Source organism: Sciurus carolinensis, chromosome 14 (genome assembly GCF_902686445.1).
Source record: "Sciurus carolinensis chromosome 14, mSciCar1.2, whole genome shotgun sequence".
Lineage (NCBI taxonomy): Eukaryota > Metazoa > Chordata > Mammalia > Rodentia > Sciuridae > Sciurus > Sciurus carolinensis.
This window is the reverse complement of record NC_062226.1, coordinates 7,502,802-7,522,978: the sequence shown is the minus strand read 5'-3', so window position 1 is coordinate 7,522,978 and position 20,177 is coordinate 7,502,802. Positions and strand designations below refer to the sequence as shown.

Here is a 20,177-nt window from a genome sequence, read left to right as displayed (position 1 = left end):
AGCAGCAGCAGCAGGGCTTCAGGCTAGATATTAAGGAGGACTGCCTGACAGTGACAGTAGGTAAGACACCATAGAATGATCCCTCTAGAATAGAGCACACTACCTTCTCTGCAGAAATTAGTAAGGGGGCAAAGTGATCCTTGGGTGAGGATTCCAGGCCCCTTGGTGGGAAGGACAGGGACTGGAAGGTGGTTTAACAATGGGGGCGGGACAAAGTTGTCAGTAAATCAGGGCTACAGCAGGGATCGAAGGCACAAGCTGTCAGTCCCCTGGCGCTGGGTCTGACGCAGCTCAGCTCGCTCCCAGGCCCCCTGGGTGTTCTCAGCCCTGGGGGAAAGGCGCTGCTGAGGCCCGAGGCGGCAGCTGCTGCGACCTTGGGGCATGCCGGGTCCTGTGCTCAAGGGGACGCAGCCCTCCACCGCAGCAAGGGAGGGGAAGAGGGAGGGGAGGAGCCCGGCAAGGCCCCGCCCCACCCCGCCTTGATTTCCCTTCCGGTTCCCTTGGGGTGGGTCCCGCTCATTTTCTCGCCCTGGTCCTCAGCCCTGGTGGTTGGCCTTGGCTTTCTCCCTCCCACCCGGGGCTTTCCAGGTCTTTCCATGCCTGCCTGCTGTGTCCGTCTGACCCTCGTCCCTGCAGCCCATTCTGTCCAGATTCTTTGCCCCAATAGCCATCCCCTTCCCCACCTTATGGCTGCTGCCTTGTCTCTGGCCCTGTCTCTTTGGTGTCCATCTGTCCCTCCCCTGCTGACCCCCCTCTGTTTCTTCTGGTCCCTCCCGTTATCTTTGCTCTCTCCTGGCCTCTCTTCTCGCCTCTGCTTTCCCATCTGCAAAAGACAGCTGCTCACAGCTGGGCCACTTCTCAGGGCCTTCCCTGTGTTGGAGGCCCTGCTGACAGGCTGCCCACTTCCCAAGCCCGCCGTTGCCTTGGGACAAAGCTGGTTGACCTCTTCTCTTTAGTAAATGTGTCTAACACTTGAAAGTTGAGCTTTTAAAAAAAATAAGTCTTTCTCCTATGTGGACCATATCAATTAGGGCAACTCTCCCAAATTCAATGAAGTACGAAGAGCAAAATCAATGAATGTCTCTCCTGATCCCACGTCCCTTGCCTAGCCTCTGTGAACACGTGAGGTTTCCTCCTGATCCTTTTTCTCTGTACCTGAATATTTTCAAAGTATAGGTCTAACTTTATCAAAGACAATTTAAAATGCTATTTGATGGACTACCATTGAGTCAAACTGTCCCCCTGAACAGATGGGCAGGCAGAGGGTCAGAGCTGCCGGGTCGTGCATCGGCCTGAGGCCCACGCTTGGTCCTGCCACCCTCTGGTGTCTCTTTATTTGTCAGGGTCCGTCAGATCCAGCTGGCGGGGCCCTGGTGAGTCAAGTGAGGCTGCTGGGACAGGAGACCCTGGCCCTTAGAGACAGACAGCAGGGCCCTCCCAAGGCCAGGGCCTGGGACTGGGCCTGGGCCTGGGGGTGACGCACTCACGTAGGCCAAGTGGAGTGGGATTCCCAGAGCCTGGAGTTGCAGGAAGACAGTCTTGTTCACCACGAGGACCAGAAGCACGTCTCGATGCCACGTGCCATTTTGCGTGGGTGCCTGGAGGGTCAGCTCCAGCCTTGCCACCTCCTGGGAGGGGACAGGGAGACACACAGAGCAGTCAGACTTGTGCAGCGGGGCCACCCAGCTAGGTAGTGAAGGCTTCCGCTCCTCTCCCCGCTTGGTTTGGTCACTCTTGCTTACCTGTGTCCAGAGTAGAGCCCGGCCCCTGGGGCCCTCCAGGAAATATGTCAAATGCATGAGTGAATGAAATTAGTCCCAGCAAATCCCAAAGAGAAAAAATTGGGGATGAGCCCAAACTTCCCAAGGGTCAATCAAGATTTATTATTTATATTGAGCACCTGCTGTGCACTGGGCCTGTGAGCCCTGGGTGTACAGTCAGGGACCCCTCCCGCATTGTCCCCTCTCCCTATGTGGTTGTCCCTGGTGCCGACTCTGCTTCCAGCCCATGAGACGTTTACAGGTGCTCCCTAAGAGCTGGGGTGCAGCCAGTGACAGAGCATGGCTTAGCATGCAGAGCGCAGCCAAGAAATGCCGTGAACGGGAGGCCCATCCATCACTCTCGGTGGAGACTCTAGAATCAAAGCAATTCTAAAATTCCCCTTCTAGTTTGCAGTATTCCTCTTGTCTGGCTAAAATGTCAGTCTCTATGATATCATTATTTTGATATAAAAATGTGAAGTCGGGTTCATTTCTGACAAGATATTCCTACTGCATTTTTAAAAAATGTATTTCTTTAGTTGTAGGTGGACATAGTACCTTTATTTTATTTTTATGTGGTGCTGAGGATCGAACCCAGGGCCTCACGCGTGCTAGGCGAGTGCTCTACCACTGAGCCACAAACCCAGCCCCTCCTACTGCATTTAAAGATTTTTTGTTTTTGTATTTTTGGTTATTTTTGATGCTGGGGATCGAACCTAGGGCCTCATATATGCTAAACATAGGCTTTACCAATGAGCTACACCCCCAGCCTGCAGAAAGATTTTAATTGATGGGGGGCTGCGGGTGTGGCTCCATGGTAGAGTGCGTGCTTAGCATGTGTGAGGCCCTGGGTTCAATCCACGGCAAAAACAAACAAACAAAAAATGTTTTTTAAATTGATGCAATTAGAATGTTTTCATGACAACAACAATAATATCCAGCACTTACATATGGCTTTCTGTGTGCCAGGACTGTTTTAAGTGCTTTCCATTAACTCATTTAATTCCTGAAACAACTCTTCATTATTCTTAATTGCAGAGGAGGCAGCTGAGGCACAGAGAGGTGAGGTCCCTTGCCCATAAATGCACAGCAAATAAGAGGGGCTGGGATTGGGACTCAGGGAGGCCTCTGCTCTGAACTGCTGTACTACCCTGCCATATTTTCCTCCATCTTATTCCCGAGGAGTAAAAGATTGCCGTGATTCACAGGACAAAGCGTCTGTGGAGAGTGCCCTCCGCTCTGCTCAGCTGAGCCGGAGGGTGTGAATGGTTGGAGAGCAAGACTGAGAGAAAGCTCAGGGTCCCAGAGCCCTGCGGACTCTCCAGGACAGACGGGAAGCCCTCTCCTGCACTCCCAGAGCCAGCGGCTCTCAAACAAAAGCATGTGGCCAAGAGCTGACCCCAAAAGTCTCCTCCCCCACCAGAAGGGACAAGGGGATTTCAAGGTGGCAACCCCGTGGAAACCCCTGGAAAGTGTCGGGATTCTCGTCAGGTCGCCTCCCGCGCTTCCCCAGCTGACGCCAGGGAGCCAGAGACAGCGGGTCAGACCCTGGAAAAATCTGCTCAGAAATATTTCCGCTACTCAATAATAACACCGTAATCACTCTTTGTGTGCAAGTTCACCCTTTAAAACAAACAAAAAGGAGAGCAAATAATGTGATCTCGTTTTCAGCGATCCACAAATCAGTTTTGTCCCTTTGGTGTGCTCTTTCGGCAATTATTCTGAAATAGTTATTCTCATGCTGGTTTACGGAGGAATGAGAAGAGGGTTCACATTTATGTGTGTATCTGTTCATATTATGTTTTCTAATGGGTTTATAATGCAGTTTTCAAAGCATCTGTTTAATCAGCTTTTTTAAATATTATGCATTCTAAACACATTAATAATAAAATGCTGGATTTAATGCCATTCTTTTATAAAATGTGAAATATCTAAATGTCAGACCAACATTTTGCTCCAGGGTTGTGATCACTGCTTAAAACTGACCAGAGGAAAGTGCAAGCCACGCCCCTGGTCTGGAGGCCAGCCCGGCCCAGCCTCCTCTCCCTGGTTGCCATGTCCTCTGTGCTAGGAGCTGAAACATCTACTATGGTTTCATAGATTCACATCCCAAAACCACCCAGTCATCTTCTCTGAATGTGTGAATTTCACCTCAATGAAGCTGTTTTGAGAAACAATTGAGTATCAGTGATTTTGCATGGTTCCACCCAAACTGGGCCTGTCCCTGTGCTGAGCACGTGGCAGGTGCTAGCTTAAAGCAGGAACAGGTGTCCTCCCATTTTACAGATGTAGAAATAGAGGCCCAGGGAGGGAGGCTGCAGAAGGAACTGCAGGCAAAGCCAGGAACCCAGGCCACGTCAGCCTGTCCTGAATGGAGGCCACAGGCCCTGGACTGTGTCTTTCTCTCCCCTCAGCTGCTCCTCAGTGACACCTGTTTGTCCCCACCCTGAGGGGTGAACTTCAAGGTGTACATATGGCAGATAGATGGGCCCCGTGGTTTGGCAGATCACAGCCAGGGGACACCAGTGGATTGGGGAAAGCCATCCTCTATTCCTTGGTGAACCTCTATCCCTCTATCCCGCGCTGGCTGTGGGAACCAGGAGGCAGGCCTCTTCCCAGAGGAAAGAGCCCCATGTCATCAGACCAACTGCTACCCAACCACTGCCCGTTCCTCTGTGCCTCAGTTTCCCTGCCAGTGGAATGGGAATATGGCTGAGAAGCAATACCAGGCGGGACTCTGAATAAAGGAAGTGAAGAAAGGGAAGTAGAGGTCAGGGCCCGGTCAGCGGGGGACAGAGAGCTAGGAGGCTGGAACTTTGTAACATTTGTCACATACTCAGCTCTTCTCCCAGGGCCCCTAAACCAAACCCACCACTGCCTGGTCACCAAGACCTTCCTGTAGAGTTGGGGACATGGAGGCTGAGGCCCAAAGGTAGGAGAGTCACCTGCCAGGCTCACCCAGTGAGCGAGTGGCTTGGACACTTGGAGAGGCTGGAAAGCGGGGCTCTTGGGTCCCAGAGCTCCCAGGCCTAGCTGAGGGCTGCTGGGTACCAGAAAGACCCAGGCGGGGTTTCCACAGCAAACAGCCCCAGCCCCACAGCCTGACTCACCCGCCGCCACTCACACGCACCCGACTGAGGGGGCCCGCCTGCCCCCCCAGGCTCCCAGTCTTCTGGGTGGGATCCTGGGGATTCCGGGGCCCAACAGGGCGGGCAGACCAGCCAGCCCCTTGCCCTGGCCCTGCCAGGCTGGGCCTGCCCCGTCCCTTCCCTGAACTGGTGGGCGGGAGGCAAGTTGCTATTTTTGTGCCCACAGATGCCATTGTTGGGCCAGTGGTTGGAGGTGGGAAGAGGGGATTTCAGAGAGGAGGCCCTGAGCGCTAGTAGCCACTTATAGAAAGCTGCTTCCAGCAATTCTTCTAGAAGTGGAGTCTTGGGGCTGCCTGCAGCCCCCGCCCTCCCAGGGCCAGCCCGGAGGCGGTCACATTGGAGCCAGCCGTCCCTCTGTCCACCCCAGCAGACTCAGACGGTGCATACAGGAAGGGTGGCAGGGGAAAGGGGTCAGAGCCAGACGGACCTGGATTCAGATGTGTGCTCAGTCATTAGCCTGTGACCCTGGACCGCCCTTTCTGGGCCTCAGTTTCACGATGTGGAAAATGGGTTGAATAATAAGCACATGTCACAGACTCGCAAGGATGCTGCGTGATTCTGCCTCAAAGCAGCCATCCAGAGCCCAGTCAGATGCACCTGGCCCTCTGTACACGTGGGTTCTGCAAATTTGCGGATTCACAAATTTGACCAACCACTGATCAATTTTTTTTTTTTTTTTTTAGGAGACAGGGTCTTCCTAGTTTCCCAGGTTGGCCCTAAACTCCTGGGTTCAAGTGATCTTTCTGCCTAACTGGGACTTGCAGGAGTGTACTACCAAATAGGTCCAAAAAAGATATATATGTATATACATTTTAAAGTTATGTCTGCACTGAACATAGCTCTCTTTTTCTTTATCTCTCTCTCTCTTTCTCTCTCTCTCTCTTTTTTGGGGGGTATTGAAGATTTAACCCAGGGGTACATTGCCACTGAGCTACATCCTCAGTCCTTTTTATTTTTTATTTTGAGACAGGGTCTCGCTAAGTTGTTTAGGATCTCACTAAGTTGCTGAGGCTGGCCTTGAACTTGAGATCCTCCTGCCTCAACCTCCGGAGCCGCTAGGATTACAGGTGTGCACCATTGCACCCGGCAGGGCTTTTCTTTCTTGTCACTATTTGTCATTTGCAGTATGTTAGGTATTATAAGTAATCTAGAGACACTTTAAATTGTAGGAGAGGACCGTTCAGGTTATATGCAATACCACATCACCGTATACTGGGACCTGAGCAGCGCTGGACTCTGGTATCCTCAGAGGGGGTCCTGGAACCCATCCTCCCCAGGACACTGAGGGATGGCAGTGTGTGGGCAGAGGCTCCCATCTCCTCCTGGCACACTGGCCCATGGCAGCACCACTGCTTCAGCATTGAGGCAGTTGACGGCAGCCCTGGGCAGCAGGGAGAGGGACCTGGGACGTGCCACAGGGAGGTGTCTGCCCCCATCTGCCCGGCAGAGTTCGGCTCAGTGATATTCTGGATTCAGCTGTCCCCTGGATTCCAACACGCCTGCTGGGGTCCTCCAGCATCTGGCTTTTGGGAGTCCCGTCTCCAGCCAGGTGGCCACAGAGGGGGCTTCCAGAATCCCTGGAGAGATATGCTCCCTCCCCCAGCTATGGGGCCTCTGGTCCCTCCAGCCCTGCTGGAGGTCAGTCTGGGCTCTCCCTGCCCCTGCCCTCCCGCGACTCCCTTGCCTGCCAGAGAGGCCAGCACCAGGCTTCTGCTCTCCCAAGGGGTAGGGTGAAGGCATAGCTCTGTCCTCAGGTTGGCTGAGAACAAAGTTAACACCCTTGAACAACCAAACGGTGACCCGAGCACTCAGGTGGCCCGTTGACAGTTGACAGATGCTAATGTTCATGTGCCTTTTCTCTTCCTCCCTCCCTCCCTCCCATTATCCACACATCATCCTGCAGACACCCAACCCCAGGTGTTGGGGACTTGGAACTGGACACCCAGGACGCTGTGAGAAACAAACACATCCCTGCCGGCAATCAGACCCCCACCCACCCAGGCCCCTGGGCCAAGCCGGCCTCTCACATTTGGAAATTCTGGGACAAGAACACAATGGTAGCTGCTGGCCCCAGCCCACCTCCTGTCTCTTCACCCTGCTCCCGAGAGCTCAGCGAGGGTCCTCGGTGACCACATGTGCACAGCCCCCCACATGCCCAAGCTCTTGCCATGTCTACACCCAAACGGGCAATGCCACCACCCTTCAGGCCTAGGAAGCTGCCCCCTCTAGAGAAAGGACAAGAAAGAACCCCACTGGATATGAAGGCCATGCCTATAATCCCAGCAATTCAGGAGGCTGAGACAGGAGGATGGAAAGTTCAAGGCCAGTCTCAGCAACTTAGCAAGACGCTATCTCAAAATGAAAAAATAAAAAGGACTGAGGATATGGATCAGTGGTGAAGCACCCCTGGGTTCAATCCCCAGCACCCCGCTCCAAAAAAGCCCCATGCAGCCCTGGAAAAGGCTCAGCGTCATTGGATAAGGAATTCAGGGATCCTCGCACCCAGAGCAGGCGCTAGGGTCGGGGGTGAGGTTCAGGCGGGCACACCCCTTTGGCCCCACAGCTTCCCCACCCTGGAGGAGGGATCAGCTGGAAGATGGCCAGTGAGAGGTCACTTATGCTGGGGCCCAAAAGCCCCCTTGCCCAGGCCTGAGGGCTGCAGCGCCTTCCACAGTCCCTCCCAGGATGATCTGGAGAGCCTGGGGTCCCTCCTGGCTCACCCTCTCTGCCTGAGCGGCCCTGCCGGCCCCTCTGGCTGGGCTGAGCCAGTTCCCAGTCCTGGCCGGCTCCTCTGCTTAGGCGTGGGTGGGGTGTCTTTGACTCGCCGCCTTTGCCCGGGAGTGGGGTGAATCAGCGGCTGACCCCGCTCTGCCCTGGCCTGGCTGCCGGGGCTTGGTTAGGAAGACAGCAGATCAGTGCAGCGGGTCTGCCGGGAACCGCTGAGACACCAGGCCCGTTTCCTGTCTCCGCGGGTCAGGATGTGCTCCTGGCCCCTCCCGGAATCCAGGCTCCGGCCTGCCCTGCGGGGACCCAGAGAGATAAAGCCCCTGCCCGGCAGCCCCCTGGTGCGTCTGCAGACCACCCCAGCACCCACGCACTCACACGCGCACACACACGGGGCGCCACACCGCCGGGCTCTGGCCTGCCTCTGCTCATGCGAGGGCCACCCACCCACAGGAAGTCTGAGGGTTCTGAGGCCACACAGGGGTGGTCAGGAGAGCCATGTTTCTGTACCAGGGATTGATGAAGGCGGCAATAGGTCAGCAGGGATCAGGCTGGCCGTTGAGCCAGCACCACTCCCGCAGGTCGCTGGCCCGCGTCTCTGGCCTCCGGGTCTTTGCCATGCAGTGCTTCTGCCTGGGGTGCGTGCGACCCCAGCGAACGCCTCTGAAAGCCTTTTCCCTGATGCCCGTCTCTTTCCATGCAGTGCCTGTCCCCCGTCACCCACAGGCCCCTGCACGCTTGCCCCCTTGCCAACTCTACCCCTCAATTCCAGGGCTGCCAGTGTCTCCCTCCCCGCCTGTGAGAGGCTCCAAGGCAGGACGGGCCTGGCTCTCCTTTCTCTCTGCATCCTCAGTGCCCCACACGGGTGGGGCACACAAAGCACCCATGTGGGGAGAGCTGGTGGAGCCCACTCCTGGGGGCCGCCTGGGGAGGAAGCTGCCTTGGGAAGCCACAGGCTCCAGAGCACAGGGTCTGACAGGATCGTGGGTCAACCCTGGAACAAGGAGCTTGGTACAGAGGCCCAGCTCCAGGGGGCTGGACTTCAGTTAACCTCCTTGAAAATGGATTCCTGGCCTTGCTTCATCTACCCTTGGGCTGTCACAGGTAAGAAGTGGACCCCAGAGAGAAGTAGTACTAACAACAAGCACGACTACCGTACATGCCACACGCAGGCTCTGGGCAGGCCCTGTGCTCTTTCTTTGAGACAGAGTCTCACTAAGTTGCCCAGGGTGGTCTCAAACTTGCCATCCTCCTGCCTCAGCCTCCGGAGTCACTGGGATTACAGGAGTGCACCACCACATCTGGCTGTGCTCAATATTTTGCCTGCATGATCCCTCTGGGTTCTCATGGCAACCTTGTGAGGTAGGGGCTGTCATCACCTCCATGTTTCCCATGGGAAGACCAAGGCGCAGGCAGGGGGCCCAAGGCAATGCACCCACAAGAAGTCAGTCAAAGTTCTACTGGGGACTGTCCGGCTACAGAAACCAAGTTCCTGTTGCTGTTGTTGCTGTTGCTTTGTTTTGAGATGGGGACTGGATAAGTTGCCCAGTCTGGCCCCCATCTCCTGAGCTCGAGAGATTCTCCTGCCTCAGCCTCCGAAATAGCAAGGACTACAGCGCATGCTCCCACCCGAGCTAGAACCTGTGCTCCTGCCCCCTGGCCCAGGTCACGTTGCCCTCCTGCTTTCAACCACTATTGGTAGACACCAGGCTCTGGGCCAGGTTCTGCAGCGCTGTGATTCTTGGTGAGACCCTCAGGCCAAGAGAGCTGTGTGTGGGTCCACCGCTTGCACCCCAAGTACACTGCAAGGTGTGACCAGTGACAGATCCAGGACTGGGTGCTGCTTCTCCTGGACTCCAGTGCTCTCCGCCACCTCCTCGGAGCCCTGGAGCCCAGAGCCTGGCTCCGTGTGAAAGAGACGCCAGACTGAGCTCCCTGGAAGAGGCCGGGGATGACAGGGAGGTTCTGTCATCAGCTCTGGGTTCCTGAAACTACGGCATTCTGCCACATGCCTGAAAACCCTTCGATGACTGTCACTGCCCAAAGACAAGGACCAAGCTCCTTAATACAGTGACAGACACTTCCATCTGGCCTGCTCTGCGAGGTGAACGGTGGGCTCCTGCCCCGTGCTGAGCCCGCCCACACACAGTGCCCTGCTCTCTCCTCGGCTCCTCCCCACCACCCCACACTCGGGACACTCCTGGCCATTCTTCTTGTTGCTCCTCCAGGAAGACCTGCCCGATCGGGGCTCCCGCGGATGCGCCCATCCTCTGGGGCCTGGCTGACTGTCTACATACCAGTCTCCCTTATGCCTGGACACCTGCTGGGGCCCTCCTCTGACCCTGGCTGGCAGCTGATGATCAGGGTCAGGAGGTCCCAGTCACCCATTAGAGGTGCGGGGACCTGACCGTCAGAACAAAACGAACTCATAGGAGGCAATCTTATTTTCCACATCATTACCAAATTTGGAAAAAAATACAATGCCTATGAAAAACCACATAAACTATGTTCGGTGCTATCTGTGGCTTGGGGATTATCAAAGTCCACAGTCCTCATGGCAGGCAGGGCGGTGGGAGCAGGGCCCCCCGATATTGGTGGTCTGGGCACCTTCTTATCACCACACAAACGCAAGGCAACTCAACAGTTTTGGGGGCAGGTTGGCTGCAAGTTTACCCTCAGCCAATGCTGCATATTGCTACTAGGACCTAAGGCCACATGGGCCAGGCGTGGCCTTCAGCCCAGGCAGGCCCATGCGGGCTGACCTCTGAGGATCCAGGTGGCAACTTGGCTCTGGATTCCCCAGGAGTTTGGGGTGAACTCTGACCTTGGACCTGTTGCTTTACATTGCAAAACTAGCCTCATTTTCTTCCTCTGGAAGCGAGGATGAGAAGGTCCTGGAGAGCGTTCTATGCGGCAGACAGGAGGCCTTAGCACGGTACCAACACGCAGTAAGGTTCAACAAACGTGTTAGTATCATTAAGAGGAGACAAACTCAGACAAACTGAAGGTGGGCCTCGAGAGGGCTCTGCTGGGGAGGTCGCCCTCCAGGCTGGACTCGCCAGCTTCCATCCTAAAGGCTGCCCAGCGGGGTCACAGACGTTTGCCCAGGGAAGAATATCAGAACTCAGCTAAAGGCAACGCCAAGCTGCCTGGCGTGGAGCGGAGCCCTCTGAGAAGCCCGAACGGCCCTTCCCTGCAGGTCATGAGCCCCAGCCCAGCTGGGTCACCCCTCACCCAGCTGGCTCTTCTCCACGTGGGCGCTGGCCAAACCCAGCCCTGCCCACCTAGCTCTTGTGGCTGTCTCCAAAGATTGCCACCAGAAATGCCACCTCTTAGGTCCTCGGCGAGAACTTGACCACTCCCCCAGGGGCAGCCACAGGAAGACACCCTCATGACAGGGGCCCCAGCGCTTTCTCTGGGTCCCTCCTGGCCCTGCCGGGGAGACTCACGTTTGGGAACTCCATGAAGAGGACGTGGACTTCAAGAAGAGCCTTGGGAGCCGGAGCCACGCAGCCCTCGGACACCTGGCTGGTGGTGTATGTCACCTCACCCCTCCGGGGGTCCACAGGCTGTAGGTCACAAGGGACACTTTCTGCAAGAACTGTTGGAGAAGCACAGGGGAAAGAGGGCCAGGTAAGAACAAGTCGAGGAGGCTGGGGCGTAGCTCAGTGGCAGAGGGCTTGCCTAGGGTGTGGGAGACCCTGGCTTCCCACCCAGAACTGCAACAGCAAACAAAGAAACAAGCCTCTCCGAACGTCCACCAGGTACCTGGTGTCCGCCAGGGCTTCACAGTGTCTTCACGGCTACCCCATGAAGCGCTTATCAATGCAGCCATTCCACAGATGAAGAAACTGAGGCTCAGAGAGGAAAAGTCTCTTACTCAAGGTCATGGTGCTACTAGGTAAAAGGTTGACAGAAAAAGACAAGATGCCAGTTACATGTGAATTTCAGACAGATAATGAGTAATTTTTAAACTACAAGTATGTCCCAAAATGTTGCATGGGATATACTTATAACACTACGAAAACCTACATTAAATAGCCGAAATTCAAATGTCACTGGACAGACTCTCCTTCCCTTTGCTGCATCTGACAACCTGGTGTGTCAGGGTCATAGGTGAACCAGCCTCGAGGCCCGTTCAACCCAAAGGAAGGTGGGAGCTGAGACGGGCAAAGCTCGCCCTCTCCTGACTCGAGGTGGCCCAGGAGGCTTGGTTCTGAAGAGGGTTGAGCGCTTCCTGGTCCCCGGGGACGGGTGAGCCAGAGGGCCGCCCAGGTTGGAGGGAGGCTGCCAGAGTGGGCCTCGAAGCCTGCGCCGCGGGGCAGCCCGGAAACGCAGGTCCTGAGGGAGAGGAATGGAATTTCACCCTGACCCCGCAGAGGAGGAAGAGGAAATGAGGCCCCTACACCTCGTCCTGAGGAATGTGCCGGGGAGGGGGGCTGGAGGAGGGAAGGAGGACAGAGAAGGGGAGACTGTTTGGAAGTTTGTGTCTCCATCTTGTCGCGCTCACTTCCTGTTTTCTTGGAGATCAAAGATGGGCGCGGAGGGACTGGCCTCACGTCCAGCTGACGCCAGCTCAGAGGAGGGGGCAGGCAGGCTTCTCCTGAGCCCCTGCTGGCCGGCAGTCTGCAGCCTGACCTGGCCTCCTGCCCCACATTTCCCCGCCTTCCCACAGCCCACCGGGCTCAGACCTGAGAGGAGGGAAGATGACCGCCCTTCGCCATGGGAACGCTCCTGCCATTCCATCCTGCGAGAAAGCTCTGGACAAGGACCTTTGGCCACCCCGGTGACCCGAACTCTATGAGACCTTTCTCTAGCCCCATCCCGATGTGCCAGGACTGCAGAGGGTCCAGGTAATATGGCATTTTTGCTCAAAGCAAGGTCCTTAGAGCCAGGGTGACCTGGGTTTGAATCTCAGGCCCCTTGCTTACTAGCTATGTGGTTTTGCTGAACGATTTTCACCACTCAGAGCTTCAATTTCCTGGTCTGTAAAAGAACAGAACCCAGGTTAGGTGTTGTGGTACATGCCTGGAATCCCAGTGACTGAGGCAGGAGGATCGCAAGTTCAAGGCCAGCCTCAACTACTAAATTGCCCTAAGAAATTTAGCAAGATCCTGTTTTAAAATAAAAAATAGAAAAAGGACTGGATGTGGCTCAGTGATTAAGCACCCCTGGGCTCAATCCCCAGTACCCAAAAAAGAAAGGAAAAAGAATAGAACCCAACGACACATAGAGCTTGTTGGAGGCCTCCGTGGAACTGAGCATATGGTCACTCTTTTTATTACAATTATTGGGTGCAGTCACTGTAGAAGGATGGATTCTCCAAAGGGGTGGGGTGAAGTGGTGGGACGGGCAGCCCCCAGCTGAGGGGCCTGTGGGAGGGACGTCACTGGTGTCTCCCTCAACCCTGTAGACTCAAGGGCTGGTACCCTCTCCTGCATCTCATCCGCTCCTGACCCTCCAGCCCCCAGTGCTTGAGCCCCGTTCCTTAGTCCAAGTCCCTCCCATACAGGTGGGGAGACTGAGGCCCAGAGAAGCAGAATACGCAGCCCGTGGCTGACCAGGCTGGGCCTGGCACCCCTCCCCACGTGGCCTGGGGTCTGCCCTGCAGATCAGCGCTGTGCCGCCTCCTTCCCGTTGGACTTGCCCTGCCCCCTCCCCAGACTTCCAGGAACCCCAGTTCCTCCCGGATTGCCGGGGCCGCCTGGGGCCACCTCCTCCATGCCGTCAGCCAGCGGGAGAGGCCACGGGCCTGGCCATTATGTAATGATCAGATAACAGGCCAGGCTGGGAGATCAGATAAGAGGTCCATTTATTTTGGGGCCTTTTCGAATCCTGGCCGCCCCCACCCCGCAGACGGAGAATGGGGAGACAGGAGGGAGCGTGACGCCCAGGCCTGTCTCCTGGAGCCCAAGGCGGGCCCAGACCGCCCGAAAACAATCCCCTGGCACCAAGGGAAACTCCAGGGCCTCCCGGGACCCGGTCAGAGGAGGCGCCGCTGGGGGCCTGGGTGACCCAGCCTCCCAAGCAGAGACTGTGGAGCCACCTCCCTACCACTGTCCCCTCCTCCAGCTTCCCTACCCCTGACACACAGCCACCTCTGGGGCTTTGCAAGCATCTCTTGGAAGCCACAGATGATATTGATTAAGAAAAGCAGCTCTGTTGACAGTTGGCCTGGTCCAAACCCCAGCTTTGCCTCTTCAAAGACTGGTCACCTTGAGCAAAAGCCAACCTCCCTCAGTTGCATCCTGAGAACACCAAAGACTACATAATGCTGAGCCTCAGTTTCCCCATTTGTAGACACAATAATCATTGCAGATGCTTCCAAAATGCTTACTGGGAGTTGGGCGCGGTGGCACGTGCCTGTCATCCCAGAGACTCAGGAGGCTGAGGCAGGAGGATCACAAGTTCAAGGCCAGCCTCAGCACCTTAGCAAGGGCCCTAAGCAACTTCGCAAGACCCTGCCTCAAAATAAAATATAAAAAAGGGCTGAGGATGTGGCTCAGTGGTTAAGTGCTCCTGGGTTCAATCCCCAGTACCCACCCCCCCCCAAAAAAAAGGGCTTACGGGGAGGGGATCCTGTGTACTTGCCTCAAGGTCCCAACTGAGCTAGTTTCTTTGCTGTCCACAGCAGCCCTAGGAGACAAGAGACTGAAGAGTTGGGAGGTCGAAGAGTTTGCCCCAGGGAACCCAGGTCCTAGGTGGCAGAGCCTGGACTTGAACCCTGACAAGCAAGTCTAGCACCTGGCATGCAGCAAATGGCCGTGTGTCAGTCGCATGCAGTGACCTGAGTGGCCATAGGTCTCAGGACACGGCCACTGTGAATGCTAACTCAGGGGACCAGGCAGATCGCTTTTGTTGCTAATTTTTTCAGGGGTGCAGGGGACTGAACCCAGGGATGCTTAACAACTGAGCCAGGTCCCCAGGCCTTTTTATTTTTTGATTGAGACAGGGTCTTGCTAAATTGCTTAGGGCCTTGCCAAGCTGCTCAGGCTGCCTCACACTTGTGATCCACCTGCCTCAGCCTCCTGAGCTGCAGGGTTGACAGGCATACACTGCGCCCCTGACCCTTTGACAAGGGTTTTCTTTGAGGAGAAATCGGTCCCCTCTTTAGTCCTTCTCTCCTTTCAGGATGCATTACAGTCTCCCAGTTTCCCCAGCTACCAGTGAGACCTCCGGTCCCCTCTGCTCCTGTCTTTCCTACAGTTTCCCGATGCCTGCAGGGTCAAGTTCACCCTCAGCAACTCAAGCTGGGAGTTAAGAAGACCAGGGATCTGATCCTGATTCTGCCGCTTTCCGGCTGCCTTTCTACGCCTCAGTGTTGCTACCTGGACAATGGGGTGACCACAAACTTGACCCCTTCCCCATGCAAGTGGTGAGCATGTCCCTAAGATGGCAGATGCACAGAGCCACACTGGCTCCTGATGAAGGGAGATCACTCAGCCTGGCAACTGCCCTCAGGATAGGCGCACACAGTCAACGGGCAGACAGGGCTTTCTCTCCGCACACACCTTCCTCCTCGTTCTCACCGCGCCCTTTCACAGACCAGTAATCGACCTGTGGCTGACCCCCGCCAACTTCTATTCATCCTTCAAAACCCTGTTGTGAAGATCTCATTGGAACGGATCCCTCCTTTTCCCGGGGTGCCGTGCCCGGCTGTGCTCCCAGAACCAGGCTCTCGGTGTGTGTTGATTGAGGAGCCTGCGTGTCTGTGCTCCCAGCAGGCACTGAGCTTTTCCAGGACCAGGAGCGTGCCTCCCACACCGTGTCCCGTCACTCAAGCTGGGCTCGGGCAGGCTGGAGCACATGTGGCCTCTAACTGGCTGGAGGACTTGCAGCAAGTCCCTCCACCCTTCTGGGAGCCAGAGCAGGGAGTTCAGGGTACCGGGTAAAAGTCAGGAATGGACAGGACATGCTCCATGTTGCACTAGGGGTCGGGTGTTCCGAGCGAGGCTCCTTCTGGGGATGGGCAGGAAGACAGGGCAGGGTGCTGACGGGGCTGCTGAGGGTCAAGGCAGGGCCCAGGCTTGTGCCGAGGTGGGAGGTTCATTCTGGGGGGAGGGGCTGCTGCCTGGCGTGAGTCATGGGGCCACAGGGAGCTTGCTGACCAGCTCCCTTGGGGCGGTGCAGTGCAGTGGTTAGGCCCAGGGCTCACACCCCCGCTGCTCCTTTCTGGACTGTGCACCTGGTGAGCTCCCCTGCCTGGGTCCCGTCTCCCCGTGGCTGCTCAGGGCTTTTGCGAGGCTGTCTGACGGTGCCCGCCTACAGCCAGAGCCTGTGGGCACACAGTAAGCACTGCACGAGTGTCAGCTGGTGTACTCTCCTCGCCCCGCCCTGCCTCGGGGCTGGAAGCCGGCCTGGCCCTGGCCTGGGCCCCCTCAGTCTACAGAACTGGTTTCCCAAAACCTGGGATGGGGACCCAGGGCCAGGGCAGCCAGCTCTCCCAGTCTCCAGTGCCCAGACTGCCAGCGGTGCAGGGGAAGAAGCTGGGCTCCAGAGCCTGGCGCTGGAACCTGGAACTGTCACTTACAGAGAAACCTGGTGTCCTTATCTGTAAACTGACACACTGAGGTCACATGAGGGGTGGTCACCTGCCTCTTATCTAGGTCCACCAAAGTGGAGCAAAGGGCCCAGGCCTGTCCTCCAGGGCCCAGTGTAGATTCACAGGTGACCCCCAAGCAGGCCCTCTGTCTTCAGGGGGAGGCGCGGGAGGATCTTTGCGGTCACATCCCTACCAGCCCAGCCCCCCAGCTCATGTTCCAGATCCCCAGCTCACGCCGTTCCTGCTCCATCCCGTCCTCCCGGCAAATGGGAAGCTGCCCCAGAATCAGCCTGGAAGAATGGGTCTCTGTCCTGTGTCTCAGCCCCCTGCAGCGAGTCCTGGACCCTGCCAGGTGGCAGCAGCGTGGAGGCCGGGACACCTCTGCCCGTCCTCGGCAAGCCCTCGCTTGCTTCGGAATCACTGCTCCATTCCAGCCGCCCCGCTCAGCCTGGACCCCGGCACCCCGCTTCTGGGACCCTATCCAAGTGAAATAATCCAAAACACAGGAAGAGGTGCACGTACCCAAAACGAGCGACGGGTGGTATTTATAACTAACAAAGGGAAAACACCTCAATAGTCACCAGTGAGGGATGTGCTGGGAAGCCACAGCACGTGGGAAGGACAGAATATTCCAACATGGAAAGCTTTAGGGCACAAGCAGGGTACACGAGGCCCCCAGATGTTGATCTGCCTGGATTAAAATCACCTTCAAAATCTCAACAAAGGTGGTCAGCGATTCTCCGACATCCCCCAGTGCCTGGGGTGTGAAGTCATTTGCTTCTTACCGATTTCTTCCATTCTTTGATTGATTGATTGGAGTGCTGGGAACCCAGGGCCCCACACGAGCGCCCCACCACTGAGCTCCTCTGCCAGCCCTCCCATGTCTTCTGTTTTTGTCAAGGGGCAGGCTCAAAACAGACGGCTAAATGGCTCTTTTAAAATCTCTACATGCTTGTTCTTAGAAATAGTAATAATAATCCAACATGATGGAAAAAATGTGTCCAAGAAACTGAAAGTCCCTTAGGAAAAAACCCATCCTGCAAAATAGTCACCCTGGGTGCACAGTCCTTCCAGAACATTCCCTATGCATTATCACTTTTCTGTTAGTATGAAAATGGAATCTCTGTGGGGCTTCTAGTGGCATGTTCCAGACATCTATCTGGCCACAGCAGCAGATGCACGGATTCGCCTGCCCAGTTATGTCCCATGGCATTGTGACTTATTGACTGGGGCCTCTGGTGATGGACATTTAGACGGCATCCGGTGGCTGGGGCATACAAAGATGTACGACCTGTATCTGAACCTGCTTCCACCCCCTCCATCCTGAGTGAGGGTACCTGGGTCACACCCCTGTTCTGGGGCTGGAGATCTGGGTTTGCCCTGGCCCAGGCCCCTGGGTGCCCTCCATGGCAGACCAGGGTGGCCTAGACTTCGAGTGAGCAGGGCTGGATGCTCGGTGACACCCTTAGGCCAGGGAGCAGGTGGGTACAGGTCCCATTTTGCAAAATGGTTGTGAAACCATTAGTATTGAAACTTAAATTATACAAACTTATAATTAAGTAAATTGTATATTCCATAAAAGGCCATAAATATCACAGTTCCTAATTATTTCGCCCCACTTATTCATGCCTTTGCCCTGGAGGTCATCTGCACCTTCGGTCTGTGGGGAGGTCCCGGGTCATGGTGCCACTGTGCTCTGCTGGCCGACTCTGCGGTGAGATGGCAGGTTGAAATCAGCCCCGGGGGCTGTGCACACCCAGACGGGAGCAATGGGGTGCTGCGGATCAGGGCTTGCTCACCCAGCTCCATGCTGATCCTTCACCCCACGCCACCGCTCGGATCCCATGAAACCAGACCCTGGACCTCGGCCGGGCTTCCTCTAAGCAGGAAGAGGAAGAGCGCCTGAGCGCATATCCTGAGCCCAGGTGGGCTTCCTCTCTGCTCTGTGAATTTGGCAGGTCAAAGCCTCCATTTTCTCTTCTAGGAGATGGGGTGATAATGGTAGCCATCTTGCAGGGCGCTGGGACCCTTACCAAGTGGGGTTACCATATCACACACGGTGGGGAGCAAATGTTCCGGGCAGCCACAAGCCTGGAGTCAAATCCCTGCTAAGTCACTTAATGCCTCTGAGACTCACTTTCTGGTCATCAAGTGAGGTCGCCGGAGCTTAGAGGGTTAGAGACTAGAATTCTGCGGGTGGCTGGAGCACTTGGGCAGCAGTGTGGGGCCCTGGGTTCCACCCCCGGACCTCACAAATAAAAACTCAAGGACTAATGAACACGTAAGATTCTGGGGTGAAGGAGGAGGGGAGGGGGTGTCCAAAACTGCCTCTGCCCTCCACCCCTTCCTCTCCCACTCACGGCTCCCTGCTGGCCTCCCCGAGACCCTCCAGGAAGTCCCTGGATGCGCAGGGGGGGTGAGGGTGGCCAGGGGCGAGGGGTGGCCGGGGGCAGGACAAGGCAGATGCCCACAGAGTGTGGCGCATTGGACTGGGGGCCGCCAACTCCTCAGGACCTCTCCTCTGGTCAGTTGTGAAGGCCGCATAGGTCATGACCCCGTGAGAAAGCCCCCAGGCCGAGGAGCCCCAGCAGAACCCTGACCTGGGTCTGCGCCCTCTTGGGGAGCAGACGAAAGGAGATAGAGGCAGGGCAGAGCGCTGCAGTGTTGGCCTGTGAACCCTAAAGACCCGGGGAAGGTAGAGGAATTAACAACTAGTAACAAAAACAGCAGCAGCAGTAACAGAAACTCTCGGCAGGCAAGCATGACCTCACCACGGACCTCCACTACAGCCCTGAGGGGAACTTTGTTATGGGCCACACTTTGCTCAGAGTGTAGCCCCCCAAATCATACTTCAAGGAAGCAACAAGGTGAGGTTTGAATTCAGAGCCCAAGATGGTTGTAGGCTCTTATTTCCACATAATCCTTAGATAGGAAGCTCAAAGCCCAGAGAGGGTAGAGAACTCTCCTGGGCTGCACAGCATTCTAGAACCTGGACTTCCAGGGGAGAGCTGGATACAGCTGGGAGGACAGAAGCCGGGGATCAGGGTCAAGATGAATAACTTGTCCTACTTTGTTAAAGACGTTTAATGCTGAGTCCCTGTGAAACCCCTTAGTCTCAGCAAACTGGGATGACTGGACAACCCCCCAAAACCAGCAGGATGACTCCACCGAGCATGAGCTCAGGACGCAGTGGGGGGGCCACAACACTTGGGACTGGGCCCTGGGGGCCAAGTCTCCCCACCCCAGGTCCCTGGGCACCTACTTGTGGGACCAAGACTGCAGACGGCCAGCAGCAGGGCAGTGACCAGGGGGAACGTGCCGCGATCCATGCTGTCCACCCGGGAGTCTGTGCGCTGGGCCTTATCCGGTGTCCAGGGGCAGGGCTGCAGGTGGGCGCCGGGGCCGGCGTGGGCTCGCACGGGGACCCGAAGGGAGCAGGCGGCCGGAGCAACGACGTCCCTGCTCCAGCCTTCTGGGGTGGTGGCCAAGGGGCAGGAGAAGTGGACAAGGGAATTAAAACTGGGCCGGGGTCTCTGGCCGACGGGTGGCGGGGAGGGGTACTGGGCGCCTGTGGACAACAGCGGTCCTGGCCTGGGGACGGTCGGGACGGGACGCGGAGGGGAGCTAGGGTCTGACCCGGAGCGCGAGCTGCAGCTCATCAGCCCGGCCCAGGGAGGCAGGAAATGCGCTTCCTTAGAGAAGGGGCCGGGCCAGGCTGCCCGCCAGGCGGGTAGAGGAAGTGCCACGGGCTCTGTCGCTGGGTGGGGGCCTGGGCTGGGGGGCGGCAGGGGGGAGGGCCCAGCTCCAGGCTCATCTCCCACGCACCCAGAGGCACTCTGGTGGGGGCGCATGTGGCCACCCCGCAAACCATGTCACCCCACAGCCCCCAGAGGCGCTTTCAGGGGCCAGGCCAAAGCCACTCACGGCAGCTTGCACCATGTACTCGATGTTCCCATTTTGCAGATGAAGACTCAGAACCCCGAGGAGGGGAGACAGCCACTG

The 20,177-nt window shown here is 56.5% G+C and overlaps 1 protein-coding gene across 1 annotated transcript in view; it reads right to left on the bottom strand.

Moving 5' to 3' along the window:
• Positions 1-19,848, bottom strand: part of Eng (endoglin) — a 32,658-nt gene extending 12,810 nt beyond the window's left edge. The window contains exons 1-3 of the mRNA XM_047523835.1: positions 19,438-19,848; positions 11,083-11,234; positions 1,488-1,628 (exon numbers count right to left, since the gene is read on the bottom strand). Coding sequence (XP_047379791.1) covers positions 1,488-1,628; positions 11,083-11,234; positions 19,438-19,834 — 690 coding nt within the window. The 5' untranslated portion in view covers positions 19,835-19,848. The remainder of the gene's footprint in view (positions 1-1,487; positions 1,629-11,082; positions 11,235-19,437) is intronic.
• Positions 19,849-20,177: the final 329 nt, after the last annotated feature.